The sequence below is a fragment of the Callorhinus ursinus genome, unplaced genomic scaffold (genome assembly GCF_003265705.2).
Source record: "Callorhinus ursinus isolate GAN/ISIS: 27379988/994484 unplaced genomic scaffold, GSC_fseal_2.0 scaffold12, whole genome shotgun sequence".
Lineage (NCBI taxonomy): Eukaryota > Metazoa > Chordata > Mammalia > Carnivora > Otariidae > Callorhinus > Callorhinus ursinus.
The window spans coordinates 10,480,314-10,508,029 of record NW_027397074.1 but is presented as its reverse complement, the minus strand read 5'-3'; the positions used below and the strand labels follow the sequence as shown (position 1 = coordinate 10,508,029).

Here is a 27,716-nt window from a genome sequence, read left to right as displayed (position 1 = left end):
AGATAGAAAGCTCGTATTTTAAAAGTTCAGGGGCTGTGAGCTACACGAATATTGAAATGGGATTTAGTCAGTACTTAGTAGAGCAAAGGAAGTTATATTTTAATTTAATGAATAATATGCAACCCTTTTAAAAAGATAGTGCTTAAGGTATATACTGTTGGAAAGATATAGTGATAAAGGCCTTGCTTGTTGTTTCATTCCTGTGTAAAAGTCGTTTTTGTTTCTTGTCAATGATAGTAAGTAGAAGCTGGGAGAAGTTCCTTATTAGCTTCCATGGACGCTGGGGCCGTTTCTTGTTTCCTATTTGCCTGGTCTGGAACATGATTGAAGAAATGTTCCATTACTACACTTCCAAGTATATGAAGACCCGTTGTTGTTTTTGTACTTTCTTGGTAATCACTGTCAATGATGTGGAAGTGATCAGCAATTATTATAGAAAATAAGACCCTAGGAGAGTTACACAAATAGTGGAAGGCTTTATTTTTCAAAGAAACTAATCTTGTATTCAATGGTGTGTTTAATTTTTTTTTTTTTTTACATTTTAAAGATTTGAGAGAGAAGGAGAGAGAGAGAAAGCGCGCATGCCCACACGTGTGTGGGAGGAGGGGCAGAGACAGAGGAAGAGAGAGAATTGTCAAGCAGACTCCCTGCTTAGTGCGGAGCCTGACCCGGGGCTTGATCTCCAGACGCTGAGATCATGACCTGAGCCAAATCAGGAGTCGGCTGTTTAACTGACTGAGCCACCCAGATGCCCCTCAATGGTATTTTTAATACTTAAAATGATTTCTCTATTTAATTTTGATCTTTTGTAAATCAGAGGGCATCCTTAACCCATAGAAGAACATCCTCATTACAGAATAATCTAATTTTTGGACCTTCTTTCCTTATCAGCTCCACCCCAAAGCTACGAAACAACTGACAAAAACTCGTGTTTCAGGAATTTTTCAGTACACACATGCCACCTTTTCCCATTTCTAATGGAAAGGTTAATGGAAAAAAATGTTTTATCCCCAGTATTTTTGTCATTTATTGTTGAAGTTTTTGTATTATCCAATATAAAATAACATACTTTTATAAAATTGTTTTCTTGGGGTGTCTGGGTGGCTCAGTTGGTTGAACGTCTGCCTTCGGCTCAGGTCATGATCTCCTGGGATCGAGCCCCAAGTGTTACACCCTGCTCTGCTTCTGTGCATTCTCTCTCTCTCTCTGTCTCAAATAAGTAAAATCTTAAAAAAAAAAAAAATTTACTTTCTAAATGTGAACAGCTTTTAAGAAATAATTTTGCATATGTAATAGTTACTTCTGGTATTTTGACCTAAAAATTCCTTTTTGTAATTAGCTTCAATACCAGTTTTCTAGTCTAGAGAATAAAAAATAATTACCATATTAAACAGCCAAATTTTTTCATCACACATAATTCTAAAAGATTGATAGCTATTTGAAAGATAATTCCTGAAAGGGCCAAAATGTTTGTCATCAGTTTAAAATATAATTCCAAATGAGGATCTACAAAAATATTTGAGAAATAGAAACTTTTCTCAAGTATCTAATTGATAGAAGTGAGTGATAGCCATCTATAATATTAAAAGACCATGCAAATATTAGGTATATAATCATCTTAATGCAGAAAGCTATTTATTTTAGTTGTAGTGAAGTCACTGATCATATTTATTTGTATTTCACTTGTATTACAGTTTGTTTTTTAAACCCAGTGCTGTTAAAATCTTCTCTTAAGAGTCTAAATTTATTCAACTTACTATATTTTTTTATTCTCAGAAGGATGCTCTAGGTTGTTTTTGAAGATTTTTGAAAAATTTCTGAAGTAGAAAAATTGAGAAGTCCTACAGTGGTGAAGTTTTGAGTACAATGGATAGCCTTTGATAGAAATGGAAAATGGTACCAAAATTAAAAAAAAAAATTAAGGGGTAGGGAAATTTTAAAATGATGAAAGGAAAATGATAGTCCAGTGAATATTTAAATAAACAGTGATTTAGCAAAAATAAAGTTGGCATTTGGGAGAATATTTTAATACATACCATAGTACTTACCTCAAAGTTTTGTTAAGAGGATTAAAAGAAAGCACATAAAAAAAAGCAGACCACTGTTAGATGACTGTTAAAATCTATCGTATTATATCAGCAGCCCTCATTTTTCTAAGAAAAAATAGCTATAGGCATGCCTGGGTGGCTCAGTTGGTTAAGCGTCTGCCTTCAGCTCAGGTCAGGATCTCAGGGCTTGGGATGGAGCCCCGGATAGGGCTCCGCACTCAGCGGGGAGTCTGCTTGAGGTTCTCTCCCTCTCCTTCCCTGTCTACCTTTCCCCATTCATGTTCTCTGTCTATTTCTCTGTCTCTTTCTCCCTCTAATAAATAAATAAATCTTAATTTATACCTGTTTTTTTAATTTTAATCTTAGTTTAATGAAAATGTCATCTAGAAGTTCTTAACGTGTAATTGAGCACATATACATATTGTCTTACTCATTTGAGTTAAAAGAAATCAATGTTTTAATAAACAACAAAACAGGATGAATTATAGAATTAAATTCGAGTATCAGTGAACTAAGTTAGAATTATTTGATGTTGATTAGTTTCTTTTTGTAGCTCTTTGGTGAAGGTTATTACCATATCCTGTGTAGTTTGTGAACATGAACTTCAGCAAATTTTGATATTTTAGTATTTTAATGAATAGACTGTGAGTCTGAAACTCTGAATTTGAAAGTATATTTACTTTGAAAGACAAAGTTTTTAATTTGCAGTCTTTTGTGTAATAAGTGGTGTTTTTTCAGGGTTGATAAGATTTTAATCTTTAAAGTGCAGTTAAGTTTACTGAATATAAATGATAAAGTATTTTGCTACATAGTTTACTGAATATAAATGATAAAATATTTTGCTACATAGGCCAATTCTTAAGAGTAGCATTAGCCATACCTATCTGGGTATTTAGGTATATTTTCCTCATAGGGCATTACATAAATTGTTTCTATCTTTTTCTAAAGGCTATGCTAAGATTGAAAGTGATCTGTTTTTATGTATTCTAAGAAAATCTGAATAAATGTAAACTAGTTTACAAGAATCTAATTGTATAACTGGTACTGATTTATACAGAGAATGAGAAAATCCGAATATAAGAATGAAAATAAGGCTGTTAAATAACTGACTCATGGCATTTTGTATGTTACAGTATTTCAGCAAACTATAAGCTATATGTAGTGACCATTAGGAATTAGGTAGAAGAGTTATTTGGACTATGTGTCACATAATTGCATATTCACAATATTTCAATATTTCATCTCTACCTTTCAAGAATTTCAATATGTGGCCAGTTTTTTTCCTCTTTATCAGAGCAGCCTTCTCCATGGAACCATGTTCCACAGATGATTCCAAAGACAGTCCTGACTCAGCCTTTTATTAGGTTGTTCCTTTTGTGTTCTTCTATATAGATCGTAATTAAAAGAGAAGTCATGATTGTCTAGTTTATAAGTTATGTTTTTAATAAAGTTAAAAATAATCATTCCATGAATGCACTTTTAATGAGTGTTTTGTGCTAAATGCCAGAGCTTAGTAGAGACTGCATTGCTCATCTGTATCTGAGTCTCTCTTTCAGACAAATTGAAGGATAATACCTTTTCCTTCCTGCCATTAGTACTTGACAGGTGCTGCCCAGTGGGTTATGGTGGTAGTGCTGTGTGTGGCTTTTCAGCTGGTAAATTTAAATGTCTGCATTAGATTTTCTGGAACTCTCTTCCCTCCACATGACCGTATGGGTGGAAATGGATGAAACTTGCATCAGTCTAAGGCCCTGAGTTGAATGAGTCCATACTGCACTGACTAACCCTTCTTCCATACCTGGATCCCACTAACAATAAGCTGTGGGTTTGTAGGATGAGTGAGGAAAAACACACAAACTACTTTGATGTTTTACCCACTAAAATCACATACATATTATATGCATGTAAATATTCATATACACTCACTCACATATTAACTATATTCTGATAATTATGCCTACCTAAGCTCTAAAATATCCCTCTTTCTTCTACTTACCTTTGTCTCATCATTCTATTTATAAAATGACTACCTGGCTTCTTCTGCTTCTTAGGATTTTTTCCCTAAATATTTGAAAATTGGAATTTTATTTTTTTTATTTTTTTAAAGATTTTATTTATTGAGAGAGAGTGAGAGGGGGAGAGAGAGCATGAGAATGGGGGAGGGCCAGAGAGAGAAGCCAACTCCCCGCTGAGCAGGGAGCCTGATGGGGGACTCGATCTTGGGACTCCGGGATCATGACCTGAGCTGAAGGCAGATGCTTAATTATCTGAGCCACCCAGGTGCCTGAGAATCAGAATTTTAATCTCGAAGTTTGTCTTCAAAATAATTTTTTTTTTTAAAGATTTTATTTATTTGACAGAGAGACAGCAAGAGAGGGAACACAAGCAGGAGGAGTGGGAGAGGGAGAAGCAGGCTTCCCCCGGAGCAGCAAGCCCGACGCGGGGCTTGATCGCAGGACCCTGAGATCATGAACCGAGCTGAAGGCAGACACTTAACGACTGAGCCACCCAGGTCCCCCTCCAAAATAAATTTTAAAGCCTGATATTTACCAAATATTAAATCCCTTATCAAACAGATTTTTCTACAGCTATAAAACAAATGTCACTTTTATTCTCTTATTCTCAATCTTTTATTCTGTTTTTCTTTCTTTAATCGAGATTTTTAAAATATGACTGTTTAGGGAAAATAAAAACTCAAAGCTTTCTCTCTTAAGACATTGAATGATAGGTTAATTTCAGACTGACTGTTTTAAATCCACATTTTTGTTCATTTCCAAGTCAACAGTCAAATTGAGGTATTATAAAAATACATAAATCCTACATGTTGAAATGATAGTCTCTAATTTATCAGTTTTAAAAAACTCAAAATTAAATTATTACCACATGTGATGTTAACTACCCTTCCCACTGACATGATTAGACTGTTGATAATTTATGACAAAATATAATTGAACTAACATGTACATTGTACTCATTAGGCTAGAAGGCATTTTCAAAATAAGAGATTTAAGTTTAACCTGGGTTAGTTGGCTATAAGGAATATACATATATAAAGAATACAGATTTTTTATATATTTAATTACATATTGAAATATTTCTTTTTTTTTAAGATTTTATTTATTCATGAGAGACAGGGAGAGAGAGAGAGAGAGAGAGAGAGAGAGAGAGAGAGAGAGAGAGAAGCAGAGGGAGAAGCAGGCTCCCAAAGAGCAGGGAGCCTGATGCGGGACTCGATCCCAGGACCCTGGGATCATGACCTGAGCCAAAGGCAGACGCTTAACCATCTGAGCCACCCAGGCGCCCCATATTGAAATATTTCTATCAAGTCTTATAATCAGAAAGTGTTAATGAAAATTGAAAAAATAAAGGTTTTCAGTGGGTCAAATTGGAATAATATATGCCTTCATGATTTTCAATGTAATGATGAACTATGTTTAAAAGGTGCATTTTGGAGCTTTTAGGTTTTCATTTGTTTTGTGAGTTCTTTGTCTAATTTGGCATTTTACTGGTTTTCATTAGTTGAATTTATGGGGAAATAATGAAGACATCTATGTGTGGCCCATCATCTTCTGTCCACATCCCCAAGATTTTGGCCATGCTGAGTTCAGACCTTCTATAGTGGTAAAGGTACAGAAGGATGATTTGGTACAGTGAAAGTTGAAAATTCTGTTGTGACCAAGACATTCTTAATTTCAAACTTAATTCTTTTAGTACATATGGTAGTACACGTGCATAGTTACTTTCTTCAGATTTTCATTTTATGTTAGTGTATAGTTACTACAAAATTGATCTATTCATATAATCATACAAATACCCAGAAGAATCCCTGAGGATAGGAGTCTATAAAGGAAGGTTATATTTACATATGTGTTATATCTGCACTTACATTTGTGTTTGGTATAAATAGTAAGGTATAGATTTCAATGTAAAACAGTGCCAACTATTTAAATTTCATTTTTATCTTAAATATATAACCATAAACTCCTGGTCTTAACTATGATTTATACATTTCAAAAATGATACGTTTTAAAATTTTCTAAGCTCTATTTAGAGAATGACACTAAAGCATTTGCTAGAAAAATAAAAACTGTTTGAAATATTCTGAAAATTGAAATTTAAAATACCATTTCAAATCTTAATCCTGATTTTACTTTGTATAAATGCACAGATGTATACATTTCATATACGTGTAGCATTTGAGTGTAGAACTTTTTCCAGCAAACTGCATTGATTGAAATTTCATTTAAAAATACCTTAAGCCTAGGGGCACCTGGGTGGCTCAGTCGGTTAAGCGTATGCTTTTGGCTCAGGTCATGATCTCGGAGTCCTGAGATCGAGCCCTGCATTGGGCTCCCTGCTCTGGAGGGGGGAGTCTGCTCTTCCCCCTTTCTCTGCCCCTCTACACCGCTTGTGTGCCCTCTCTATCTATCAAATAAATCTAAAAAAACAAAAAAACCCAAAAACCTTAAGCTAGGGAAAAAAGTATCCTCCCATAGTCTATATTTTGATGTTGATAGCATAAATGTCAACTTTTTCTGAGCTAAGGGAAATAATTGTTTAGAAGTGGACATAACAATGTTCATGAATTTTAGAGAAGGTTTCGTTTTAATGAACACATTTTTATGCTCAACTAGTAATACCTGTGAAAGATTTATTAAATAAAAGATGCTAAATTCTAGACGATAACAGATTTTATTTGGGGCACCTGGGTAGCTCAGTCGTTAAGCGTCTGCCTTCGGCTCAGGTCATGATCCCAGGGTCCTGGAATCGAGCCCCACATCGGGCTCCCTGCTCAGCGGGAAGCCTGCTTCTCCCTCTCCCACTTCCCCTGCTTGTGTTCCCTCTTTCGCTGTGTCTCTGTCAAATAAATAAATAAAATCTTTAAAAAAAAATAACATTTTATTTTATTTTTTTAAAGATTTGAGAGAGCGAGAGGGAGAGTATGAGCAGGGGAGGAGAAGAAGGAGAAGCAGACTCCCCTCTGAGCAGGGAGCCCAATGTGGGGCTCCATCCCAGGACCCTGGGATCATGACCTGAACTAAAGGCAGACACAACCTACTGAGCCACCCAGGTGCCCCAATAACAGGAGATATTAAAATTTGGTTTAAAAAATAGTAAATTTCCTATAAAATGGTAAGATGGGTTCCAACTGGTGGAAAGATCACTGGGCACATCTTTGGAAGGAAGGGAATACATTTGCATGCAAGAGAAGCTTTAAGAATTACAAAGAAATAGTAAGTTGAACTGTAATGTCATTATATTTGGAATTTCCAAAGGCATAAAAAATGTTTTTTCTGTCCTCACACACACACAAAAATTTGTTTGAAGTTTTGACAGTGACTAGAAAGGCCGTTATAACTAAATGCTATTAAAATGAATTAAATGGTATTGATCATGTGCATTATAAGTATACAGGAGTTTAAATAGGTGATAGAAAAATATCTGGTGCCTACAGTGATGCTCACACACACATATCTCTACCTTCTTGTAGAAGGTATTACTACTTTTTTTAAGGATATGTGATTTTAAAAAGTAGAAAAAATTTCAAAATGTAAATAAAATACAGAAGCATTTTTTAAGAAGTGGAATTATAATTGATACAGAAAATTCTATTAGTTTTAGGTATACAGCATAATTTGATACATTGATACATTGTGGAACGATCACATTAAGTCTAGTTATCTATCACTAAACAAAGTTAAAAAAAAAAACTTCTTTCTTGCAGTGAGAACTTTTAAGATTTACTCTTAGCCACTTGCAAGTATGCAGTACAATATTGACTGTAGTCCCCATGCTGTACATTATGCCCCATGACTTAATTTATAACTCAAACTCTGTATCTCTTGACCTCTGTCACCCACCCACTTGGAACCCTCCTCCCTTTGGCAACCACTAATCTGTTTGCTGTTTCTATGAGTTTTGTTTTGTTTGTTCATGTGGTTTTTTTAGATTCCACATATAATTGAAATTATATGGTATTTGTCTTTGGTTTACTTCACTTATCATAATATACTCCAGGTCCATCCATTTTGTTGAAAATGGCAAGATGTCATTCATTCTTTTTATGGCTGGGTAATATTTCATTGTGAAATATTTTATTGTATACACACACACACATCTTTTTCATTTATCTGTCCATAGACACTTGGGCTGCTCCCAAACCGTGGCTATTGTAAATAAGGCTGCAGTAAACAAGTGTGCAAAGATCTTTTCCAGTTCATGTTTTGTTTTTTGTTTGATTGGTTTGCTTGGTTTTGTTTGTTTTGTTTTGTTTGGATAAATACCCAGAAGTAGAATTGCTATTGATCATGAGGTAGTTCTATTTTTAATTTCTTTTTCTATTTTTAAGTTTTTTGATGAACCTCCATATCATTTTCCATAGTGGCTGCATCAGTTTACATTCCCATCAGTAGCATACCGAGTGTTCCCTTTCCCCCACATCCTAACTAACACTTCTTGTCTTTTTGATACCTGCCATTCTGACTGGTGTGAGGTGATACCTCATTGTGGTTTTGATTTGCATTTCCCTGATGATGAGTGATGTTGAGCATCTTTTCATGTGTCTGTTGGCCATCTGCACGTCGTCTTTGGAAAAATGTCTGTTTAGTTTCTCTGTTTTAATTGGATTGTTCTTTTTGTTTTCATTGAGTAGTGTGAGTTCTTTAAGTATTTTGTATATTACCCCTTTCCAGATACACAATATTCAAATAGGTTCTTGAGTTCAGTCACTTGCCTTTTCATTTTGTTGATGATTTTCTCCACTGTTCAGAAGCTTTCTCGTTTGAGGTAGTCCAGTGTGTTTTTGCTCTTGTTGCTCTTGCCTTTGGAGTCAGATTGAAAAAATTATTGCCAGGATTGACATCAAGGAGTTCACTGCCTATGTTTTCTTTTAAGAATTTTATAAATTCAGATTTTACATCCAAGTCTTTAATCCCTATTTTGAGTTAATATTTGCATATGGTATAATATACTGATTCAGTTACATTCTTTTTGGATGTAGTTGTCCAATATTTCCAAAAGTTTTACTGAAGAGACTATCCTTCCCTGCTGCATGATCTCGCCTCCTCTATCATAAATTAATTGATCATATATGCTTGAGTTTATTTCTGGGCTCTCTCTTCTTCTGTTCCATTGATCTATGTGTATGTTTTTATGCACAGGCTTTTGGTTTTAAACACAATATGTTGGCAACGTCATATTTAGGAATAGTAGGTAAAAGGGCAAAAAAATGGGAGATTGATACTTGAGTAGAATAAATATAAGAGAATTTCAGTTGAATCAAAGAAATGAAAAGGCTTTACTTCAGAGTGATTTGGAAGGCCAGAGAAACTGACAAATAGAAAAGATCCTGGCTTCTATCAGTTTGATATGGAACACAAAGTGACAAGAAAGTACAGGCTTCTTTTAAAAACATGAATAAGATTAATATCAAAGAAAATAGATTCTGGGAAGATTGGCAAAATCCATTTCAGTAAGCCATCGATGTTTGTATCAGAATGTTAACTGCGTGTTTAAGATTAAATAGAGTTTATCCCTAACAATTGCCTAATTTTGTTTTATGAAACATAAGACTTAAAAAGTCTTGATCTGTTTGTTACCTCCTGATGCTCCATTTTCCTGAAAAGTTGATTGAAATTTTCTTTTTCGGAATAAAAATGTGGTAGGTTTCTCCATAATCAAATCTTCTCACTCTTGCCTTCTGATGAATCAGGGTGGTGGACATTTGTTCATTCAGAGCTGATGCTGATTTAAATCATTTCTGAAAGTCAAAGGTTGTAAGTGAATTGGAGCAGAGAGCCACACATCCATGGCAAGCACGTTCGGCAATCTGAAGTGTCGTTATAATACATCTACGACTACTGTGGTAGAACTTTATGGTCTTACAAACCCACGTAATCATCAAGCCTCGGTCTCCTGAGGCCCTGTTAAGTGTAAAGGCACAATTGATGACCTCATCATTCTGAGGGAGGCGGAAGGGAATTGCTGCTTCTCCGAGTATGCAGCGAGCATTAGTTAAAGTGTTCTACATACAAGAGGTGCAAGCGTTGTATCGCTGGGCACTTGATTTAAGTCAATAACTTTTAAAAAGCAAAATAAAAAAAATGCATTACAAGATGGTGAGTTTTATTGGTTTCAGTATCTTTATTTCCTCCCTGGATGGACTGTGAGGCATGCATAGATACATGGGATTTGTATTTAGTGCATTTATTTTAATGCAGATGTGAAAATCAGATTCGAAAGGCACATTTTTGGTTTTCATTAAAGGAAAACTTTAGGGGCACCTGGGTGGCTCACTCAGTTAAGTGTCTGCCTTCAGCTCAGGTCATGATCCCAGGGTTGTGGGATCCTGCTCAGCAGGGGAGTCTGCTGCTCCTTCTCTTTCTGCCTGCCGCCCCCCTGCTTGTGCTCTCTCTCTCTCGTGCGCTCTCTCTCTCTCTGACAAATAAATAAATAAAATCTTAAAAAAAAATGGAAACTTTAGACAGTAAAGCATTCTGCCCACTGATTACTTTTTATGGGGAAAGATGTTCTTGTTTATGGGAGGTCCACATTGTTTCCTTTTGGCAATATTTCTTTGATAAGTAAAACTTCTTTAGTACTTCAGCATCTGTAGAGCTTATTGGTGTCAATAACTAATTTCATTCAAACCAGTACTTTGAAGTGTTACTCAAACAGGGACTCTTCAACCTGATTCTTGCATGTAGCTTTCATAACTAAGCTACAGATTCGATTCTCTAATTGCCTCTTGAATAACCCTTTTAATGGATATCTCACAGGCACCGCCCCCCCCATTATGCTTAAATTTGACTTCATCACTGTTGTCCCAAATATCCCCCTGCTCCAGTGTTCATATCTTTGTTAATAGTGCAATTTGGTCCTAAGCCAGAAAACGAGTTCTCTTTTTTTCCCTTTTTCCTATTGTCTGTCACTACAATCTGCAGATTATTTCTCCTCTTCCTTTTTTTTTTTTAAAGAATTATTTATTTTAGAGAGAGAGCTAGAGGTGGAGAGGGGCAGAGGGAGAGGAAGAAAATCTCAAGCAAAGTCCCCATTGAGTGTGAAGCCTGACACCGGGCTTGACCTCACCACTCCCGAGATCATGATCTGAGCCAAAATCAAGAGTCAGATGCTCAACCAACAGAGCCAGCCTGACACCCCTCTCCTCTTCACCTTTTGAATCTCTTTGCATTCCCCATGTGTACCACTTTTTTTTTTTTTTTTTTTTTAAGTTCAGACCATTATTATTCCACACTGACCTGACCGTACTGATCTCTCTTGTCTTCCCCATTCACATCTGTCTTGCTTCTAAACTACATTCAGTCTTACATCATACTGGCTTCTGAGGGAAGTCTCAAGTGCAAATACGTTTATTTTGTACCTCAGCTTATATGTCTCTATAATTCTCAGAATAAATTTATTTTGTTTTTAGTACTTCTGGATCATCATAACTGTGTGTGTCTAATCTGTGTGGTTGTCCCACACCCCCCTTCCAACCATTTTGAATAACATCCAGCTCTTGGAATACCTCTTTAAAAACAAAACAAGCAAATAAAAAACCCTGTGCCCTTCACGGGGTGATCACTGAATCAACCACCTAGCCCTCCTACCACGTCTCCACTCTTTAAAACTGTGTTTGCCACTTCCTCCAGGAACTCGGGAGTGACCACTACACCTTCCTCTGACTCTCAAAAAACATTTCTGGAGCTTCCAAGGCAGGTTTACTGTTACTCGAGTCTGGGAGACAAAAGCAAAATTTGATGTAAGCTGCTTTGATTTACCTCTGTCTTCTCTATTAGATTTAGAGCAACTTGAGAAGAATTTTCACAACTTACTTGATTTTAATTGCAAGAGCCTGGACAAGGCTTATTAACAAATGTTTTTTGAATGATTGAATATAGTGCTGGAATTAGACCTTCACCTCTCTAGGATTTCATTTATTGTAGTAAAAGTGCCCAAACCATTTTTAATCTACATTGTTTTGTGCCTCATGTATCTGTTAAGATATTTTGGCATTGCAGGAAAACTGTGAGTTTTTATCCTTGAAATACCGTTCTAGATTGTAAAGCCATTCTGTTGCTCTCTTTGAATTTCCTGTTCGTCAGCATCATTAGTATGTATCTATTATCTTCATAGAATGCTTTATATCAGTCTTTCCATGGTGAGTAGTTTGTCTTTCACATCTCAGCTTAAAGTATTTCTTCAGAGAGGGGAACCTGGGTGGCTCAGTTGTTAAGCGTCTGCCTTTGGCTCAGGTCATGATCCCAGGGTTCTGGGATCGAGCCCCGCATCGGGCTCCCTGCTCTGCGGGAAGCCTGCTTCTCCCTCTCCCACTCCCCCTGCTTGTGTTCCCTCTCTCGCTGTCTCTCTCTCTCAAATAAATAAATCTTTAAAAAAAAAAAAAAACTTCAGAGAGAATATTCCTCAAAGTCCAGTCTAACATAGCTACCTAGTCAATCTCTGTGACACCCCCAGTTTCAATTATTTAAACAGGAATAAACAACTCTAATAGGTTATTATTTATTCAGGTGTTTGTTGTGTGTGACTTCTAGGATGTTACAAGGCTTGACTGTTGGAATGACTGTCAAGTCATTGAAGAAAGAGCCTGCTAATTCTGGCCCACAGACCTACCACTTATTTTTGCAATTAAAATGTTATTTATATATCTACTTTTGAGTATAGTTGACACACAGTGTTACATAGTTTCAGGTGTGCAACACAGTGATTTGACAAGTTTATACGTTATGTTCACCACAATTGTAGCTACCATCTGTCCCCATACATCACTACACTATTATATAATTGACTGTATTCATTATGCTTTGTAATTTTTGGATTTTTTTAAGTTCATGTGTCCTATTCCATAACTGTAGGTCTATATCTTCCACTCCCCTTCATCTGTTTTTCCCAGTCCCCCTGCCCCTCTGGCAACCATCAGGTTGTTCTCTGGATATGTAAGTTTGAGTCTGCTTTTTGTTTATTCATTTGTTTTATATTTAGATACCATTTATGAGTGAAATCATCTGGTATTTGTCTTTCTCAGTCTGACTTATTTAGCATAATATCCCCTAGGTCCATCCATGTTGTCTCGAATAGCAAGAGTGCATCCTTTTTTATGGCTGCATAATACTCCATTATGGAGTATTTTATACACACACACACACACACACACACACACACACACACACACACGTGTATACCACATCTTCCTTATCCATTTCTCTATTGATGGACACTTCAGTTCCTTCCATATCTTGGCTATTGTAAATAATGCTGCAATAAATATAGGAGTGCATATATCTTTTTGAATTAGTGTTACTATTTTTTTAGGTAAATATCTGAAAGTGGAATTACTGGATCGTAGAATATTTCTTTTTATAGTTTTTTGAGGCATCTCCATACTGTTTCCTATATTGGCTGTCCAGTTTACGTTCCTATCAACAGTGTACCGTGGTTCCTTTTTCTCCACATCTTCACCAACCCTTTTTTGTCTTTTTTAAAAATGTTAGCCATGTAAATAAAGTGTTATTGGGACACAGTCAAATCCATTTGTTAATGGATTTGTTAATGTGTTGCTTCTGGCAGCTTTTTTTCCTACAGTTTCAGTGTGAGTCGTTGTGACAGAGACCATGTGGGTCATAGATCTAAAAATATTTCCTGTCTGGTCCTTCAAGAAAAATATTTGCCAACTCCTGCTCAAGGGCTTAGATAAGTGCCTGACACAGAAGAGGAACTCAATAAATGTTTATTAAATGAGTATATGATAGAAATTAGGTGAGTAGGAAATGAAGCACACAAATTGGGAGATACTTAATAGGAAGCTTCTTAGATATTTTTGTTGACTTAAAGGGCTTCCTAGAAACTGGGCTACAGTGTGTATACCAGCTTCTTCAAAATGTGTGTTAAAAGGGGTTGATCTATTTCAGAACTTTAAATGAAGCCAAAAAGACAACCAGAATGATTCAACTTCTCCAGTTCAGATGATTATAGCACTTACCTATCATGTTGGATCAAAGGGACGAAAAGGAATTATTGGATCATTTGTACCTGCTTAGAATGTAGCCTAATGAAGGTTAAACTAAAAATGTTTTACCCTTCACTGAGAATTACCTCTTTGAAAAGGTGACCTAACACATGAGAATACAATTAATATATTCAGTCTTTCATTTACTTATAACTGTTTTTTAGTACTTAACCATGTTAGTCATTACTATTCCTTGGATGCCTACTATGCATTAAATATAGCATAATTTTCGTTTTCCTAACAACCCTAGATATCCTAGGTACTGTTCTCTCCATCTTCTACCTGAAAAACTAGTAGAACCCTATACATATGTGTAGTTTGCCCAGTGTTGGTTAACTGTAAATTAAACACAGAATGGCCCCATCCCGTTACCTCTTCCACTATATTCTAGGCATTGGAGGAAAAATAAATAACATAGTATCTACCCTAGTAATGGACAATATATAATTGGAAGTATGCAAATAAACAAAGATAGTGAAATGTGGGAAGCATGTGATAGAGGGCAACAGAAAAAGCTTTAGGAGAGTGGGGAGGTTTATAGTCTGCTAAATGGGGGGGGGCAGGTGGGGTGGGAAAATCACAGAAGACCCTGCAGAGAAGCTGATGCTGGCTGTGCTAAGAAAGTAGGGAGGAGGTTGACGAATGGCCGTGGTAGACCAAGTCCAAAGAGAGAAGACCGTATGTGCAGTGCCATGGAGGCAGGCAGCAGCACTGTTTGCTTGGAGAAGGGCACAAATCTCAGTATAGCTTGGGTTTATGGCCAACGGGAAAGCAATGAAAGACCCAACCGGGAGATTGGGAAGACAACCAAGTAAGACCAGATTTTATGGAGAATAACTGAAGACTTAAAATTAGGGAGGGCATTTGCAGAGTAGAACACTGTGGAACAGTGGGAAGAATGGGTGAAAGGTGAAATTGGAAGCAGGGAGACTGTTTGAAGGTTATTGCTAAAGACCTAAGTGATTGTGGCCCTAGAGTAAGAGAAGATCAGTACATAGGAGGTAGCACCAACGTGACCTGGTTCTTTACCATCTTCTGTTGAACAGATCAAAAACCTTTAAGCCATTTCTAATAGTTTGTTCAGATTACTTGTTTTGAGCAAGTGTTAAATCATTTGTATTTTAAAACTGTATCCAAATAGCTTGAGCTTCTTCCCCAGTTTGATGCATTTAAGCTTTTGTGGGATATTTAGCTATGATTTATTATACTATTGAACACATTTATTAAGATGGAAAAATAATTATTTCTTTAGTATTAAATTATTTGCTGAACAACACAGTAGCCAGGACTGATAAATACAAATTTCATGTGGCAATAACTGTAACATGTATGTTAAAATCTGAACAAATCATCCCCAGTGTGTTGTAAGCATCCTGAAAGCTGACAGTTGATGTATTTTTGTAGATGTCTATTTGTATAAATACCAAAGTATGTCCTAAGGGTTCTGTGGGAATGTGTGCTGGATGCATAGGGACAATTCTCTATTCACGTGCAACTGGAGATAAAAGGATGTTAACCTCACGTCTTAGAAATGATGTTAGATTTGACTCACAAGTCTGTAACAATCTACTTCAATATCTTAGATTTGTTTTGTTTTCACTGTGAAGCAGTGCATGGTGTTTCAACCAAGTGATCGCTCTTCTTGATTCTAGTCAGCTACCACATACTGTGTTTCAGTGCATCTGCTCTTTCCATCCTAAAATCACCAGGCAACTCTTTGTTCTAAAACTGGTTGGCACAAACCCCTAAGTACTGGGCAGCCTGTGCCTCATTGACAGCATCACCCTGTTCCCCGGGAGCCTTGTTATTCTTGTTCTTCAGCCATATCGTGTCAGCTCCAGTACTTCTTGGTCCTTCTTAGTGAATTCAGCAGCCCCATTTTACACGTAGACACTGAATTGCCTATGCAGTTAAGCAGTCTCTGAGCAAAGGCAAGGGATTTCCCAGGTCTAATTTGGTCTGTAATTCTCAGCCTGAGTTTCCTCTCAGCTTTACCAGAACTGTGTGTGCATAACTCCACGTACACATGTGCATGTGTTGCTTCTGGTACATATGTTAGACCTTATATGATTTCTTCTACCAGAATTTTAGTGTGTCTCTGCTATATTCAGGGCTGCTTTCACCAATGTGGTTTGATTTCAGGAGCCCTGGAAGTATCCCATTGTACAAATTATCTCCTCACCCAAATTAAACTACATGGTACATTAAATGATATCATGAGTTGTTTTTTTTTTTTCTTTCAGTTTGCATTCTCTTATGTCAATAGTTTTGGAAGAGTTTGCAGACTGTTTTCTTCATGTAATGTAAAATGAAGTGGTGTTGTTGGCCGTTAATTTGGGGCCAAAGTGAGAGTTCTTTGAGGCGAGGGGAGAATATAAGGTTTTAATTCTTCATCCTAGCTCGATGAGAATTGTTCCATCAAGATATTTTTATTTCTGTATTTTTTTTTTTTTAAGATTTGAGAGAGAGGAGAGTACAAGTGGGGGGAGGGGCAAAGAGAGAGGGAGAGAGAATCTCAAGCAGAGTCCATGCTGAAAGAGAGCCCAATGTGGGGCTGGCTCTCAGGACCCTGAGATCATGACCTGAGCTGAGATCAAGACTGAGCCACCTGGCGCCCCCATCAAGATATTTTTAAAAAATCATTTGTGTGTGGGATATTAAGTAAATAAATAATGATAAGGACTGGCGATATTTATTGTGCAGTTACTAAGTGGCAGTGTTCTAAGTTCACATAATCTTCAACATGGCTCTGAGGCAGACACTTATTAGTCCCATTGAGCAGGTGAGGAAGATGAGGTTTGAGAGAGGTTCATTTTCCCAAGGTCAGATAGTTCCTTCTGGCATCGAGACCTGCAGTCTATGAGTGGGAAGGCAGTTAGTGAGAGTAGTCTTTGCTTACACTACATGCATTCACATACTAAATTCATAAATGTTAAGTATTCAGAGGAGAGCATCCCACCAGAAAAATATTATATGTGTTAAAACCCCCTCAATTTGAGGTTTTTAAAATTTGGTCTTAATTGAATATTCTCATATGGCTCTCAACTCCATTTGAATGGTCTCAGAGTTTATTTTTTTGGGGGACATGCCCACATTTTATTTCACTTTTATAAGTTTAAATAAAAGATATTTAGGGCATTTTTAAGTATTTTCATTTCTTCAAAATTTAGCAGGCTCTGTGTTTACTGAAATATAAAGCTAATATGTAGAAATAGATATTTAAGTTTTTTTAACAATTTTAATTACAAATAGTCAAATTTATGATAAAAATGACTGAAATAGTATCAGTGGGAGCAATTGGATCTTCTTCAGGCAATTACTCTAAAGTTGCTGGTTTGTATTTACAAATTAATGTTTTTACATTTAAGATGGTAATATTTCAATCACATTCCAATGAAGAATACCTCATCATGTGAGAACTTCTAAATAAAGCAGACAGAAGGGAAGTGGCTTCATTACAAAATGAATAGAATTACAGTCTCATTGCTGTATATAAAAGGAATGTTACTGTTCAAGTAAAATAACTGACAAGACTAAAATAATATGCTGAGCGATGGAAGGACGCTTTCATCTGTGACAAACAGCTAAAGGAGATATGTACCATACAGGTTTTTAAACAGCTGAGGAAAGAATTGTAATCATAGCCATTGTTCACGGATTCCCTTTTATTCATAAACTTGTTGGACATTCACACTAAGCCTGCAGATCATCTAGGATCCCTACTGTATTTGTATTTTTTTTTCCAGATGAAAACAGAAGCATAAGGGGCTAAATGATTAAAGTAGCCTGTTGTACCAGTGATAAAGGCTCTTGTTACCAAATTACTAATCATTTATTTAGTCTTGATGATACTAGAAACGGAAAAACTTAGAATGCCTGAAGGATAAAACAAAGATTTTTTCCTTGTTTCCTATACTTAAAAGATTTCTGAAGCAGAATCCCTATATGCCTCCAAGAAAAATCTTACAAGTAATTACCATTTTATTGAAAGTGACATTAAAATCCCTCAATTAATAAACATGACATTAGATCCTAATGCCTTCCATTTCCCTTGCATTATTCTTATTTTCTGTAATGACAGAGTGGATTTCTTCTGAGCTCCTTCTATGCATGCCACAATTTGCAGATTTCATTAAAGCAGAACAGCTGGGTTCTGGACATTAGCCAGGTGCTCAATCTATGGGAAACTAAAGAGAGTGGGAGTAAGGCCAGAAATCTCAGTAATACGGGTGTTAGAGAACTGACAAGGGCAAGGGCCTTTTAATATTTGTACCAAATTCACCGTAGGAACAAGGCTTATCTCCTCATCAGGGTCCACGTGTGCCTTTGGAGCCTTCTGTTCGGCCTTCCGCAGTGGGAGGTAGATGCTGGTGCCTGATACGTGATTAGAGAGATGAGATTTGGTCTTCCAATCTCCCTGTACCTTATTAATCTTTCATTTACACTGGGATTAGATGAGATTCCATTAGCCAAATCCACTGAAAAGAATCGTTCATTGTAATATTTATGCATAAATATTATGCATACTGTCTAGTCCTTAAAGTGGATTCTTTTTGTGTGTATACTTAATTGGATCAGTGGGTTTCTTGTTAACATTTTTCTTTTTAGAGATGAAATTGATAAATAAAATTAGTGACATCTGGTTCAGCTCAGCTGTTAAATATAACTTTTAATAACTACCTTATGTACTATAGGATAAAATGAACATTTGCTATAAAGATAAAATCAGTTTAGTTGGTAAGCATTGACTCATTAAAAGAAAAATAAAGCAGAACTGTAGTATTCTGTGAATGTCCAAAAACGGGGCGTGGGAAAAGGTGATATTTAATGGCATTAAAAAGTAGCTTTGAAATCCTTACTTCCTCAGGTGTGAGAAGACTGTATTAGAATTTCTGAGACAAAAATGAAAATTTGTCCAATCCAAAGGATATGAAAATGTGGCCCATAGTATTAATTTGCTGTTATGAAGTACTCTTTTTAAATTATATTAACTTTCACTTTGAAGAAATTTTGTTTTGGCTTTTTGTTGACACTGTTCGTTGAGACTATTGCTTTTTAAAAAGTGCATTGAATGTCCTGTGTCTAATTATAGTGGTACTTGAGCAAGATTTCCAAACTTGGCATTGTTGATGTTTTGGGCTGGGTAGTTCTTTGTTGTGGGGGTCATCCTGTGCATTGTAGGATGCTCACAGCATCCCTGGTCTCTCGCCACTAGATACTAGTAGCCTCTCATGCATCTTGACAATCAAAATGTCTCTAGGCATTCCTGACTATTCCTAGGGGAGGAATAGTGCTCTCAATTGAAAAACACTGTGCTACAAAGGTATCTTTTTTTAACATTTAAAATTTTAGAGCACACATATAATGAAAGCTTAGAAATCAGTTGTTCAAAAACAGTACAAATTTTAGAATCTGACACAATCGAGTGCTATCTCTACAGGTCTAGCTGTGTTTTTTTATCAAATTGAATACCTTTCGTAGGTTTTATTTTTGTCATAGAAAAAAGGAGATAAGGGGCGCCTGGGTGGCTCAGTCATTAAGCTTAGTCTGCCTTCGGCTCAGGTCATGATCCCAGGGTCCTGGGATCGAGCCCCGCATCGGGCTCCCTGCTCCGCGGGAAGCCTGCTTCTCCCTCTCCCACTCCCCCGCTTGTGTTCCCTCTCTTGCTGTGTCTCTCTCTGTCAAATAAATAAAATAAAATCTTTAAGAAAAAAAAAGGAGATAATATTACTATCTCAAAGTGCCACTCTAAAAGTTAAATGGCATAATGTATAGAAAGGGGTTAACACACTTGCTGCCACAGTATGTGCTTAATTACATATCACTGACTTTATCAGTGGGAATAGTTTAAATAACTCATACCAATGTTACCTAAATGCAAGGCTATAATAGAGCAGTACTATTAGTTAAATGGAAATAGTATATTAAACATTTTGGCCACTTCTCGTTTTATTTATTTAACTGTAACATATTTGGCATTGTTAAACAAAAGTAATTTTAGTATCTATTTTGTTTCATAGCTTTAAGATCTACAGGTATTATCAAAGACTTCTCAAAACTATCTTGTGTTTTAGAAAATACATTTTTGATGTAGACTTAATCAAAGTTATATTTTGAAAAAAATCCTATGTTTTTTCTTTATTTTGCTAGCTTCTGTTTCATTTGAAAGATGTAGTTGGCATTTATGGGCATTATAAATAGTCTTAAGGCTTTCAAATAGTCATATGGTGCTATTAAAGCGTGGTGAGACCCTGAAACTTGACTAAGTCAAGAAAATGTATTCAGATTTAAAAGGGAGCAATAGTGTGACACTTTGTGGGTTGAAATTTGTAGAGAAAAATGGGATTCAGAACTTGTCAATGATTCTGTAATCCATGTCATAAATAAGATGTAGATTTAAGTCATGTATCTTAGAAGGATTAGCAGGAAATGTAGGGTACTTCTTTTGTGCTGTTACAAATTAGATTTTTCTTTGTTCCCTTGAGAAGCCAGATTGAACAATAGAATATTCTGAAAGAGAATTGCTGAGCACCAAGGCCATGTTTTTGAAAACTAAGTATAGGAGGAACAGAGATGTATGCTGGGCATTCTGAATCAATTATCGGTGAAATCCTCTCATATCATTCACAATAGAAGCCCCCAAGTCAAGGCTGACTTTTCTAGCATTCACAGCTTCTAACAGGCTTAGCCTTGCACATTTATAAAAGACTTTTTTTTTTTTTTTTTTTGCAAAATAAAGCATCCTAACAAAGATAAAAATCTCCATTTCTTAGAGGTGGGCATAAAATGAGCCCTACCTTTACTCTTCACACAGTCATAAGACACTTAGTTAAGTTCATTAGTAAATGGCACTAGGTTCAAGGCTAGGTCACTGTTGACCAGTTAGTCTTCCACAGTGGAAAGAAAAATGTAGGCCACTCATGTACTTCTAAGATCTGTTCAAGCGAGAAATTCAAAGTTTGTGTGAATGAAAAACATTACTAGTTTGGGGGGAGCAGTGAGTGAATATAGCATATGTTAAATAAAGCAATACATACACAATGTGTAATTGAAAATATGAACTACGATCTAATTTTAAGTATTGCTAAACAACTATAGAAAAGTAGAGCTATTATCTGTGTTCTTAAGTATATCTGTCTAAATAAAAGGATGAAGTTCTGTTTGAGACCAAGAAATATTCCAAGATTTTTTTAAAATAATTCTGAAATTCCTATGTAAAATATTTTCTGGCTACCAATTTATATCATTCAGTTAAATAAAATTCTTTGCATTTTGATTTTCTGTAGACATCCAAGTAAAGACTGTGACTTACGGAAAAGTAATTGCTTTGAAAAGTCTTTGTAATATACAATGACAAAGGGAAACAAAGTCTGTTGAGTTTTAGTGAGTCGGGATGCCACATTGACTTCTTAAGAGTCGAATCTTTATAAGAATGAAGAATATGTTTTCATATCCCTATTAAACAGTAATATTTATTGAAAATGATTTTCTGAGGTACTTGGGCTCGTTTTATTTTTTATCATAGAAAGATTATGTTTTATATCTTTTAAGTACTATGGTCTTAGGGAAGTAGACGAGACTAAAAATATTGGTTGAGGACAGATAGGCACCAGCGTAACCACATAAACACTTGGTAACATGAAACAACAACAACAAAACCTAATAGTAACTTTTAGCTTTTCTAATGCACCAGTTTTTCTACAGAGTTGTAGCCAGAAGAATTACTTAAAAACATCTTCCTAAATAATGTCTACTTACGAATTTAAGTAGGAGAGAGTGAAAGAAAAAAAAATATGCAGGTAATTATAATGGAAGTAGCAGGGGAAGATAATAGGTTCAGGAAATAACGTAAACTTCTTTTTAACACAGCCGGTATTCTGCATTAGTTTCATTCTTCTGTCATCTGCAGATTACCCAGTTATTTCAGTATTGTTTAGCCTGAGTTAGGCTAATGGCATAGAAATGGAGAGATATGAGACACCTTAGTGATTCTGGAGAAGCTATTTCATTTTATAAGGTTAAGCAGATAAAAGTCTGTTCATTTTAGGAACCTAATTTAAGAAACCAAAATAAGATATGTGTATTAGTCAAATGTAATAGATAGCATGGATCAGAAAAATACAGCCAAATAGCCAAGAAGGATCAAAAATGGCATTCATACTTTTTGGTTGGCTTTGATGCTTTACATATTTAATGCACTTTTAACTTGTTCAGTATAGTTTGAGAAAAAAACGAATTCCTAATGCAGCAATTTATTTTACTTTGTAGTTTTGGTGTTTTAAGGAATTGGAACACTATAATTGAAAGAATGTCTCTCTAAAGTTCTCTGATTAAAGACTGGAACTAACTTTGCCCTTCCACGGCAGATTCTTTGATTTTGATTTCTTGCTTCGGACATTCAAGTAAAGATAATGACTAATAGAATAATGATGGCACTAAAAAAATCTTGATAAATATACGAGGGCAATTGGAAGCATCTGTATCCTTAATCTGGAATTAAGCCTCGCACATGTGATAGGTATACGGTCCCATTTCTTACATTTGAATGAAACTTAAAATCAGTTCAAGTGCCTATTATTACAGATTCTTTATGTCCTTGGTTCATTTGCAGATGAACAAGTTTTGAGAAAAACATTTTGATACCTACTTCAGTAACGTCTTACCTGAAAAGGAATTTTCAGATATATAAACTGCAAACTTTAAGACCCATCACCGTAATAAGACTATTTCAGAGCTTGACTTGTCCCCCAAGTACCTAAAAGTATAATTAACAATCAGCATATCAAAGCCTGATACTTAGTAGTTGTTGTCAAATAAAACTAAGAAAAGAATTAGCCTTGAAAACAAACAAAACTTTATTAAAAATAATTAGATATCAGTTGTTGCTTAATGTGAATTAAAGAGTGAAGGCAACTGAAGAGATAGCTAGAGTAGATTGGCAATTAATGAAGTGTATCTGAATCATAAATAAACATGATTATTTGTTCAGTAGAATATTACTGTAAAATTCATGAATGTTTAAAGAAAAGTACAACGTTCCTCCTTTTCTGTGATAAATATTCATGAATAGTATTAGTTCAGGTTATCTATGTGAATATAAATTTTTATATAACGGGCCACTTAATGTTCATTGGATCATGCTTTTGAATATAAATTCACTAGTATCTCAGGCACATCATGGTTCTGACCCAGCTCATGAATATTCACACACACAACTGATCTTTCTGCAAGTAATCACATCCATAAAGATGGAAATCTTATTAGTTCTCAGTAATGAGAAATGCATTAGGATGCTGATCCCAGGACAATTTCACAATACCCTTGTTTTCATTTTTTTTGTACATGATAAACTTTATAAACACATATGCCGCACATCTTTCTTGTTAGAAACTCTTCTTTTTCCTTTACAAAATATTGGGCTCAATTTAACCGTGACTGCATTTGCTTTCTTGATTTGCTGTGGTCACAGAAAAGAATAGAAATTAAGAAGTATCTCCGGTCCTTATCCCACACTCATTTCCACTGTTTAGGCTTGACCATAGATTCTCAAGTGCACAGTGGTCCAATCTCCTGATCTGCTGGGGGCACGGTACATATTTTCCATATAAAGGGGGACAAAAAGCTGTGAGATGATGTATGTCATCTTTTTGTGTAAAGGGAAAATAATATTCTAAGCTAAGGAAATGTTTACTACATTAAAAATAAGGTGCTCTGATCATGGAGGCCCATAATTATAAATTATATGCTAAATCCCACATTGTGATTGCTTCTCTTTAATTCTAATGGATGGCATGTGTTTTTAATACCTATCTATCCAAGTTCAATCAGTAGTTATAAGTAAGAATCAAAATCGATGGCCTGGCCCTTATTAACATCATTCTCTAATATTTAATTGAACTAACCAGAGAAAAAGAACTATTGCTTGCAAAGGTAATAGTAAAGCATCAGCTACTTCTGATTTCTAACACTGGTATTGTCAAGCCTCTGAATGAATTTTCTCTTTGTCAAGATGTATACATTTGTTGTTGTTGTGTAAACAGTTAATAGATGATGATAGATGACAAACATCTTTTTTTTTTTTCCAATTCCAGTAGGGACCAAATTATGTTAGTGTGTTACAGAGATTCATCAGTAGTGAGGGAAGTGTGGCCATTAAACTGTGTCCTCAGGTGTTTCTAGGTTTCTTTGGAGCTGCTTCAAGGGGAAGTATGCCCCCCCCCCCCCCGCCCCTTCTCAACCATGAGAGCTGCTATGGCCTGTTTTACGTATCACAGTGGTTCTCAACAGGGAGCGGTTTTATTTGTATTCTGACAATGTCAGAAACATGTTGCTTATCACAGCTTGGGGGTGGGGGTGTGTGGTACTGTCATCTAATGGGTAGAGGCCATAAATGCCGCTAAACATTCTACAAAACACAGAATAGCTCCAACAACAAAGAATTACCCAGCCCAGAATGTCAGTATGGCTTCCATCATATAATCATTTGTTTGGAGAAATAATTCCATGTCTAAACTTGTTGACAAACCACCGGATTAGAGTACTTTTAGAGCTAAAGTGATGGAAAGGTTTAACATAATTTTGCAAATAAATGAAGACTGATTCAATAAGTAATTATAAATTTGAATTTTTCTTTTTTTTTTTTTATCAGCAACAATTGTGTTAAATGAACTCAACTGGACAAGTGCCTTAGACGAAGTTTTCAAAAAAAATCGAGAGGAAGATCCTTCATTGTTGTGGCAGGTGTTTGGCAGTGCCACAGGCCTTGCCCGATATTATCCAGGTAAGTGCTCAGTGACTTAGTAGGTATCAAATAAAATGGTAAGTACCAGACTTAATTTTCTTGATATTTCTTTTTCTTTTTTTTAAGATTTTATTTATTTGAGAGAGAGAGAATGACAGATAGAAAGCACGAGAGGGAAGAGGGTCAGAGGGAGAAGCAGACTCCCCGCCGAGCAGGGAGCCCGATGCGGGACTCGATCCCGGGACTCCAGGATCATGACCTGAGCCGAAGGCAGTCGCTTAACCAACTGAGCCACCCAGGCGCCCTCTTGATATTTCTTATTACCAAGCTAATATCCGTTAGCTTCTCCCATCTGTGAGAAAAAGATAGCACACTACTTTTAGAAAGAAAGCGTTTTAGAACGCTTTCCTTACATGGCTCTGCATCTACCCAAATCACTTTAACCCTCGAGACCTCAGGAGCAGTGGGAGCTGTTGGCATCTGGAATCAGGCCAGGCTACAGTGATGCCACGAGCAGGTGTCTGTGTACCTCGGACAGGAGGTTATCATGAATCATGAATCCTAAAACAGTTCTGAGGTGAGGGTCCATCTGCTCAGATGGACAACATGTTGAATCACATTGGAGAATGGAATAGAATTTTTAGAAGCTAATTAAAATATTTCTCCAGACTTCAAGTTTGTGTTTTTTATATGAAAAGTGTTGATGCTTTGCTTTAATCAGTGAGTGGGGATTTGTTAAAATGAGTATGACGGGAAATGAAATTTCAGAGAAAATAGAGCTTCCGTAAGTGTCATGTTGGATTAATTTTGAGGGTATATTAGTGATGGTACATATTCAGTGAAGATCAATATATTTTACACAGTAAAATGAATAAACCCTTTTGTAAATCCTTTATTCTATAAAGGAGGGTAAGGAGAAATAAATCAATAACAAAAAAGAAAAGTTTATGACTCGTATAGATCCCGAGAACCTGTTGAAAAGACTTTAAGTGAAATGTCTGCTGATATTTTTAAATTCACCTTTTAGAATGGGCTGACAAGCACAAATGCTTTTGCTTGAGTGTTATGGGATACATGTTAGGTAATTTGACTTTAAACAATTGTAATATACAGAACAGTTCTTCTTGAGACTTAAGTTTTCTAAATATCTTTAACAAATAGAATTATTCACAATAAAAAGTCACACCAGTGAAAATGGGGTGAAATAGACATTAGCTAATATCTAGCTTTGTATGGCAATAATAAAAAAAGTACGTAGGCATCATCAGACTGAATAGCACTAAGATTAGGTAGACATTCTGCATGGATGCAAATGCCAGATGGTAAGATTAGTGACAGTTCTTTTGTAGAAACCCAGTGGGCTAGTCAAGGCCTACTTCATTTTTCATTGTTGAAAAAAATCATGAGTTAATAAAATAATGTTAGTATCTATGTAATATTACCATATAGGTTGTAGTAGAATTTTCTACTTAAATATGGTTCAGTGTAATACAGCCCTTCTAAATATTCTTATTTACTAATATGTTAAATATCATGTATCAAGAGACTGAAAATTTTAGTATATAAGATCATATTAAAAAAAGCAACACTACTCATGAACATAATAAACGTGATAAAATAAACCTTGGGCATCTGGATGGCTCAGTCAGTTAAGCGTCTGCCTTCAACTCAGGTCATGATCCCAGGGTCCTGGGATTGAGCTCCACGTGAGGCTCCCTGCTCTGCGGGGAGTCTGCTTCTCCCTCTGCCCCTCCCCACTGCTCGTGCTCTCTCTCTCTCTCTCTTTCTGTCAAATAAATAAATAAAATCTTTAAAAAAAAAATAAACCTTAAAGTTATATCAGGTCTTACAAAACATTTCTAAGTGTCATTTTGAAACATAGTAATTAGACACCTGATGACCTATTCAGTAATACACAGGTATTTGAATGCATTTATCAATAACTTAGAGTATTATATAGCTGTAAAGTCTTTTAAAATGTATTGCCTCATTACAAATTCCATTTCTGAAAAATTGATGGAAAGGTGGAAAAAGATAAGAGGAAAATTAGTGTAATAATGAAAAACCAAGAGCCCAGTACCAAAGGAAATTGATGATACTGAGAAAAAAGAAGAGAGACAAGGATTCTAAGAGAAATAGGAAAGGGAACAGAGGGAAGATTGCATAAGAAAGGAGAGAGAGGGGCGCCTGGGTGGCTCAGTTGGTTGGGCGGCTGCCTTCGGCTCAGGTCATGATCCTGGAGTCCCGGGATCGAGTCCCGCATCGGGCTCTCTGCTCGGCGGGGAGTCTGCTTCTCCCTCTGACCCTCTTCCCTCTCGTGCTCTCTATCTCTCATTCTCTCTCTCTCAAATAAATAAAATCTTTAAAAAAAAAAAAAAAAGGAGAGAGAACATGGGGTCAAGAAGAGGAAGGAAAGAGCAATTGAGTTTTGAGCATTTTTTTAAAGATGGCTCTTTTTACAAATAGCAGCTAACTTTTAGCCTTCCTAATTATCTTCTATATTTCATTTTAAATGCTAATCAAGGACAATGGCTTTGATTATTTTTCTTAACCCTCTTCATATATTTTTAAATGTGTTGATATTTGTCCACTTGATCTTGGAAAAGATTTTTGAATGTTTAATTTCGCTGAATCCTTACGATTCCCCCCTAATATCAGCCATGGAAGCAACCCTCGGCCTCTCGCAGTGGTAGTTTTTGAGCAAAGGTATGCCAGACAAGTTGGTTCACTAAACGACTGACGGCTTTAAATCATTTACCTGTTAGAGGAGGTCATTTAACATAGCTGTCTTGACTGCTATGAAATACACTTGACATAATTGAACTTTGGTGATTCCTTCCTAAGTTCTTTTCATTTCCTTTTGTTTCTGACTACCTTTTGGCATATGGAAGCCATACATGATGGG

At 36.0% G+C, this 27,716-nt stretch overlaps 1 protein-coding gene across 8 annotated transcripts in view; it reads left to right on the top strand.

Annotated features, from left to right (window-relative positions):
- Nucleotides 1–27,716, top strand: part of CACNA2D1 (calcium voltage-gated channel auxiliary subunit alpha2delta 1) — a 482,730-nt gene that overhangs the window by 327,752 nt on the left and 127,262 nt on the right. For all 8 annotated transcript variants that reach the window (XM_073898722.1, XM_073898721.1, XM_025873249.2 and 5 more), the window contains exon 7: nt 24,719–24,850. In XM_073898722.1, the coding sequence (XP_073754823.1) occupies nt 24,719–24,850 (132 nt within the window). The remainder of the gene's footprint in view (nt 1–24,718; nt 24,851–27,716) is intronic.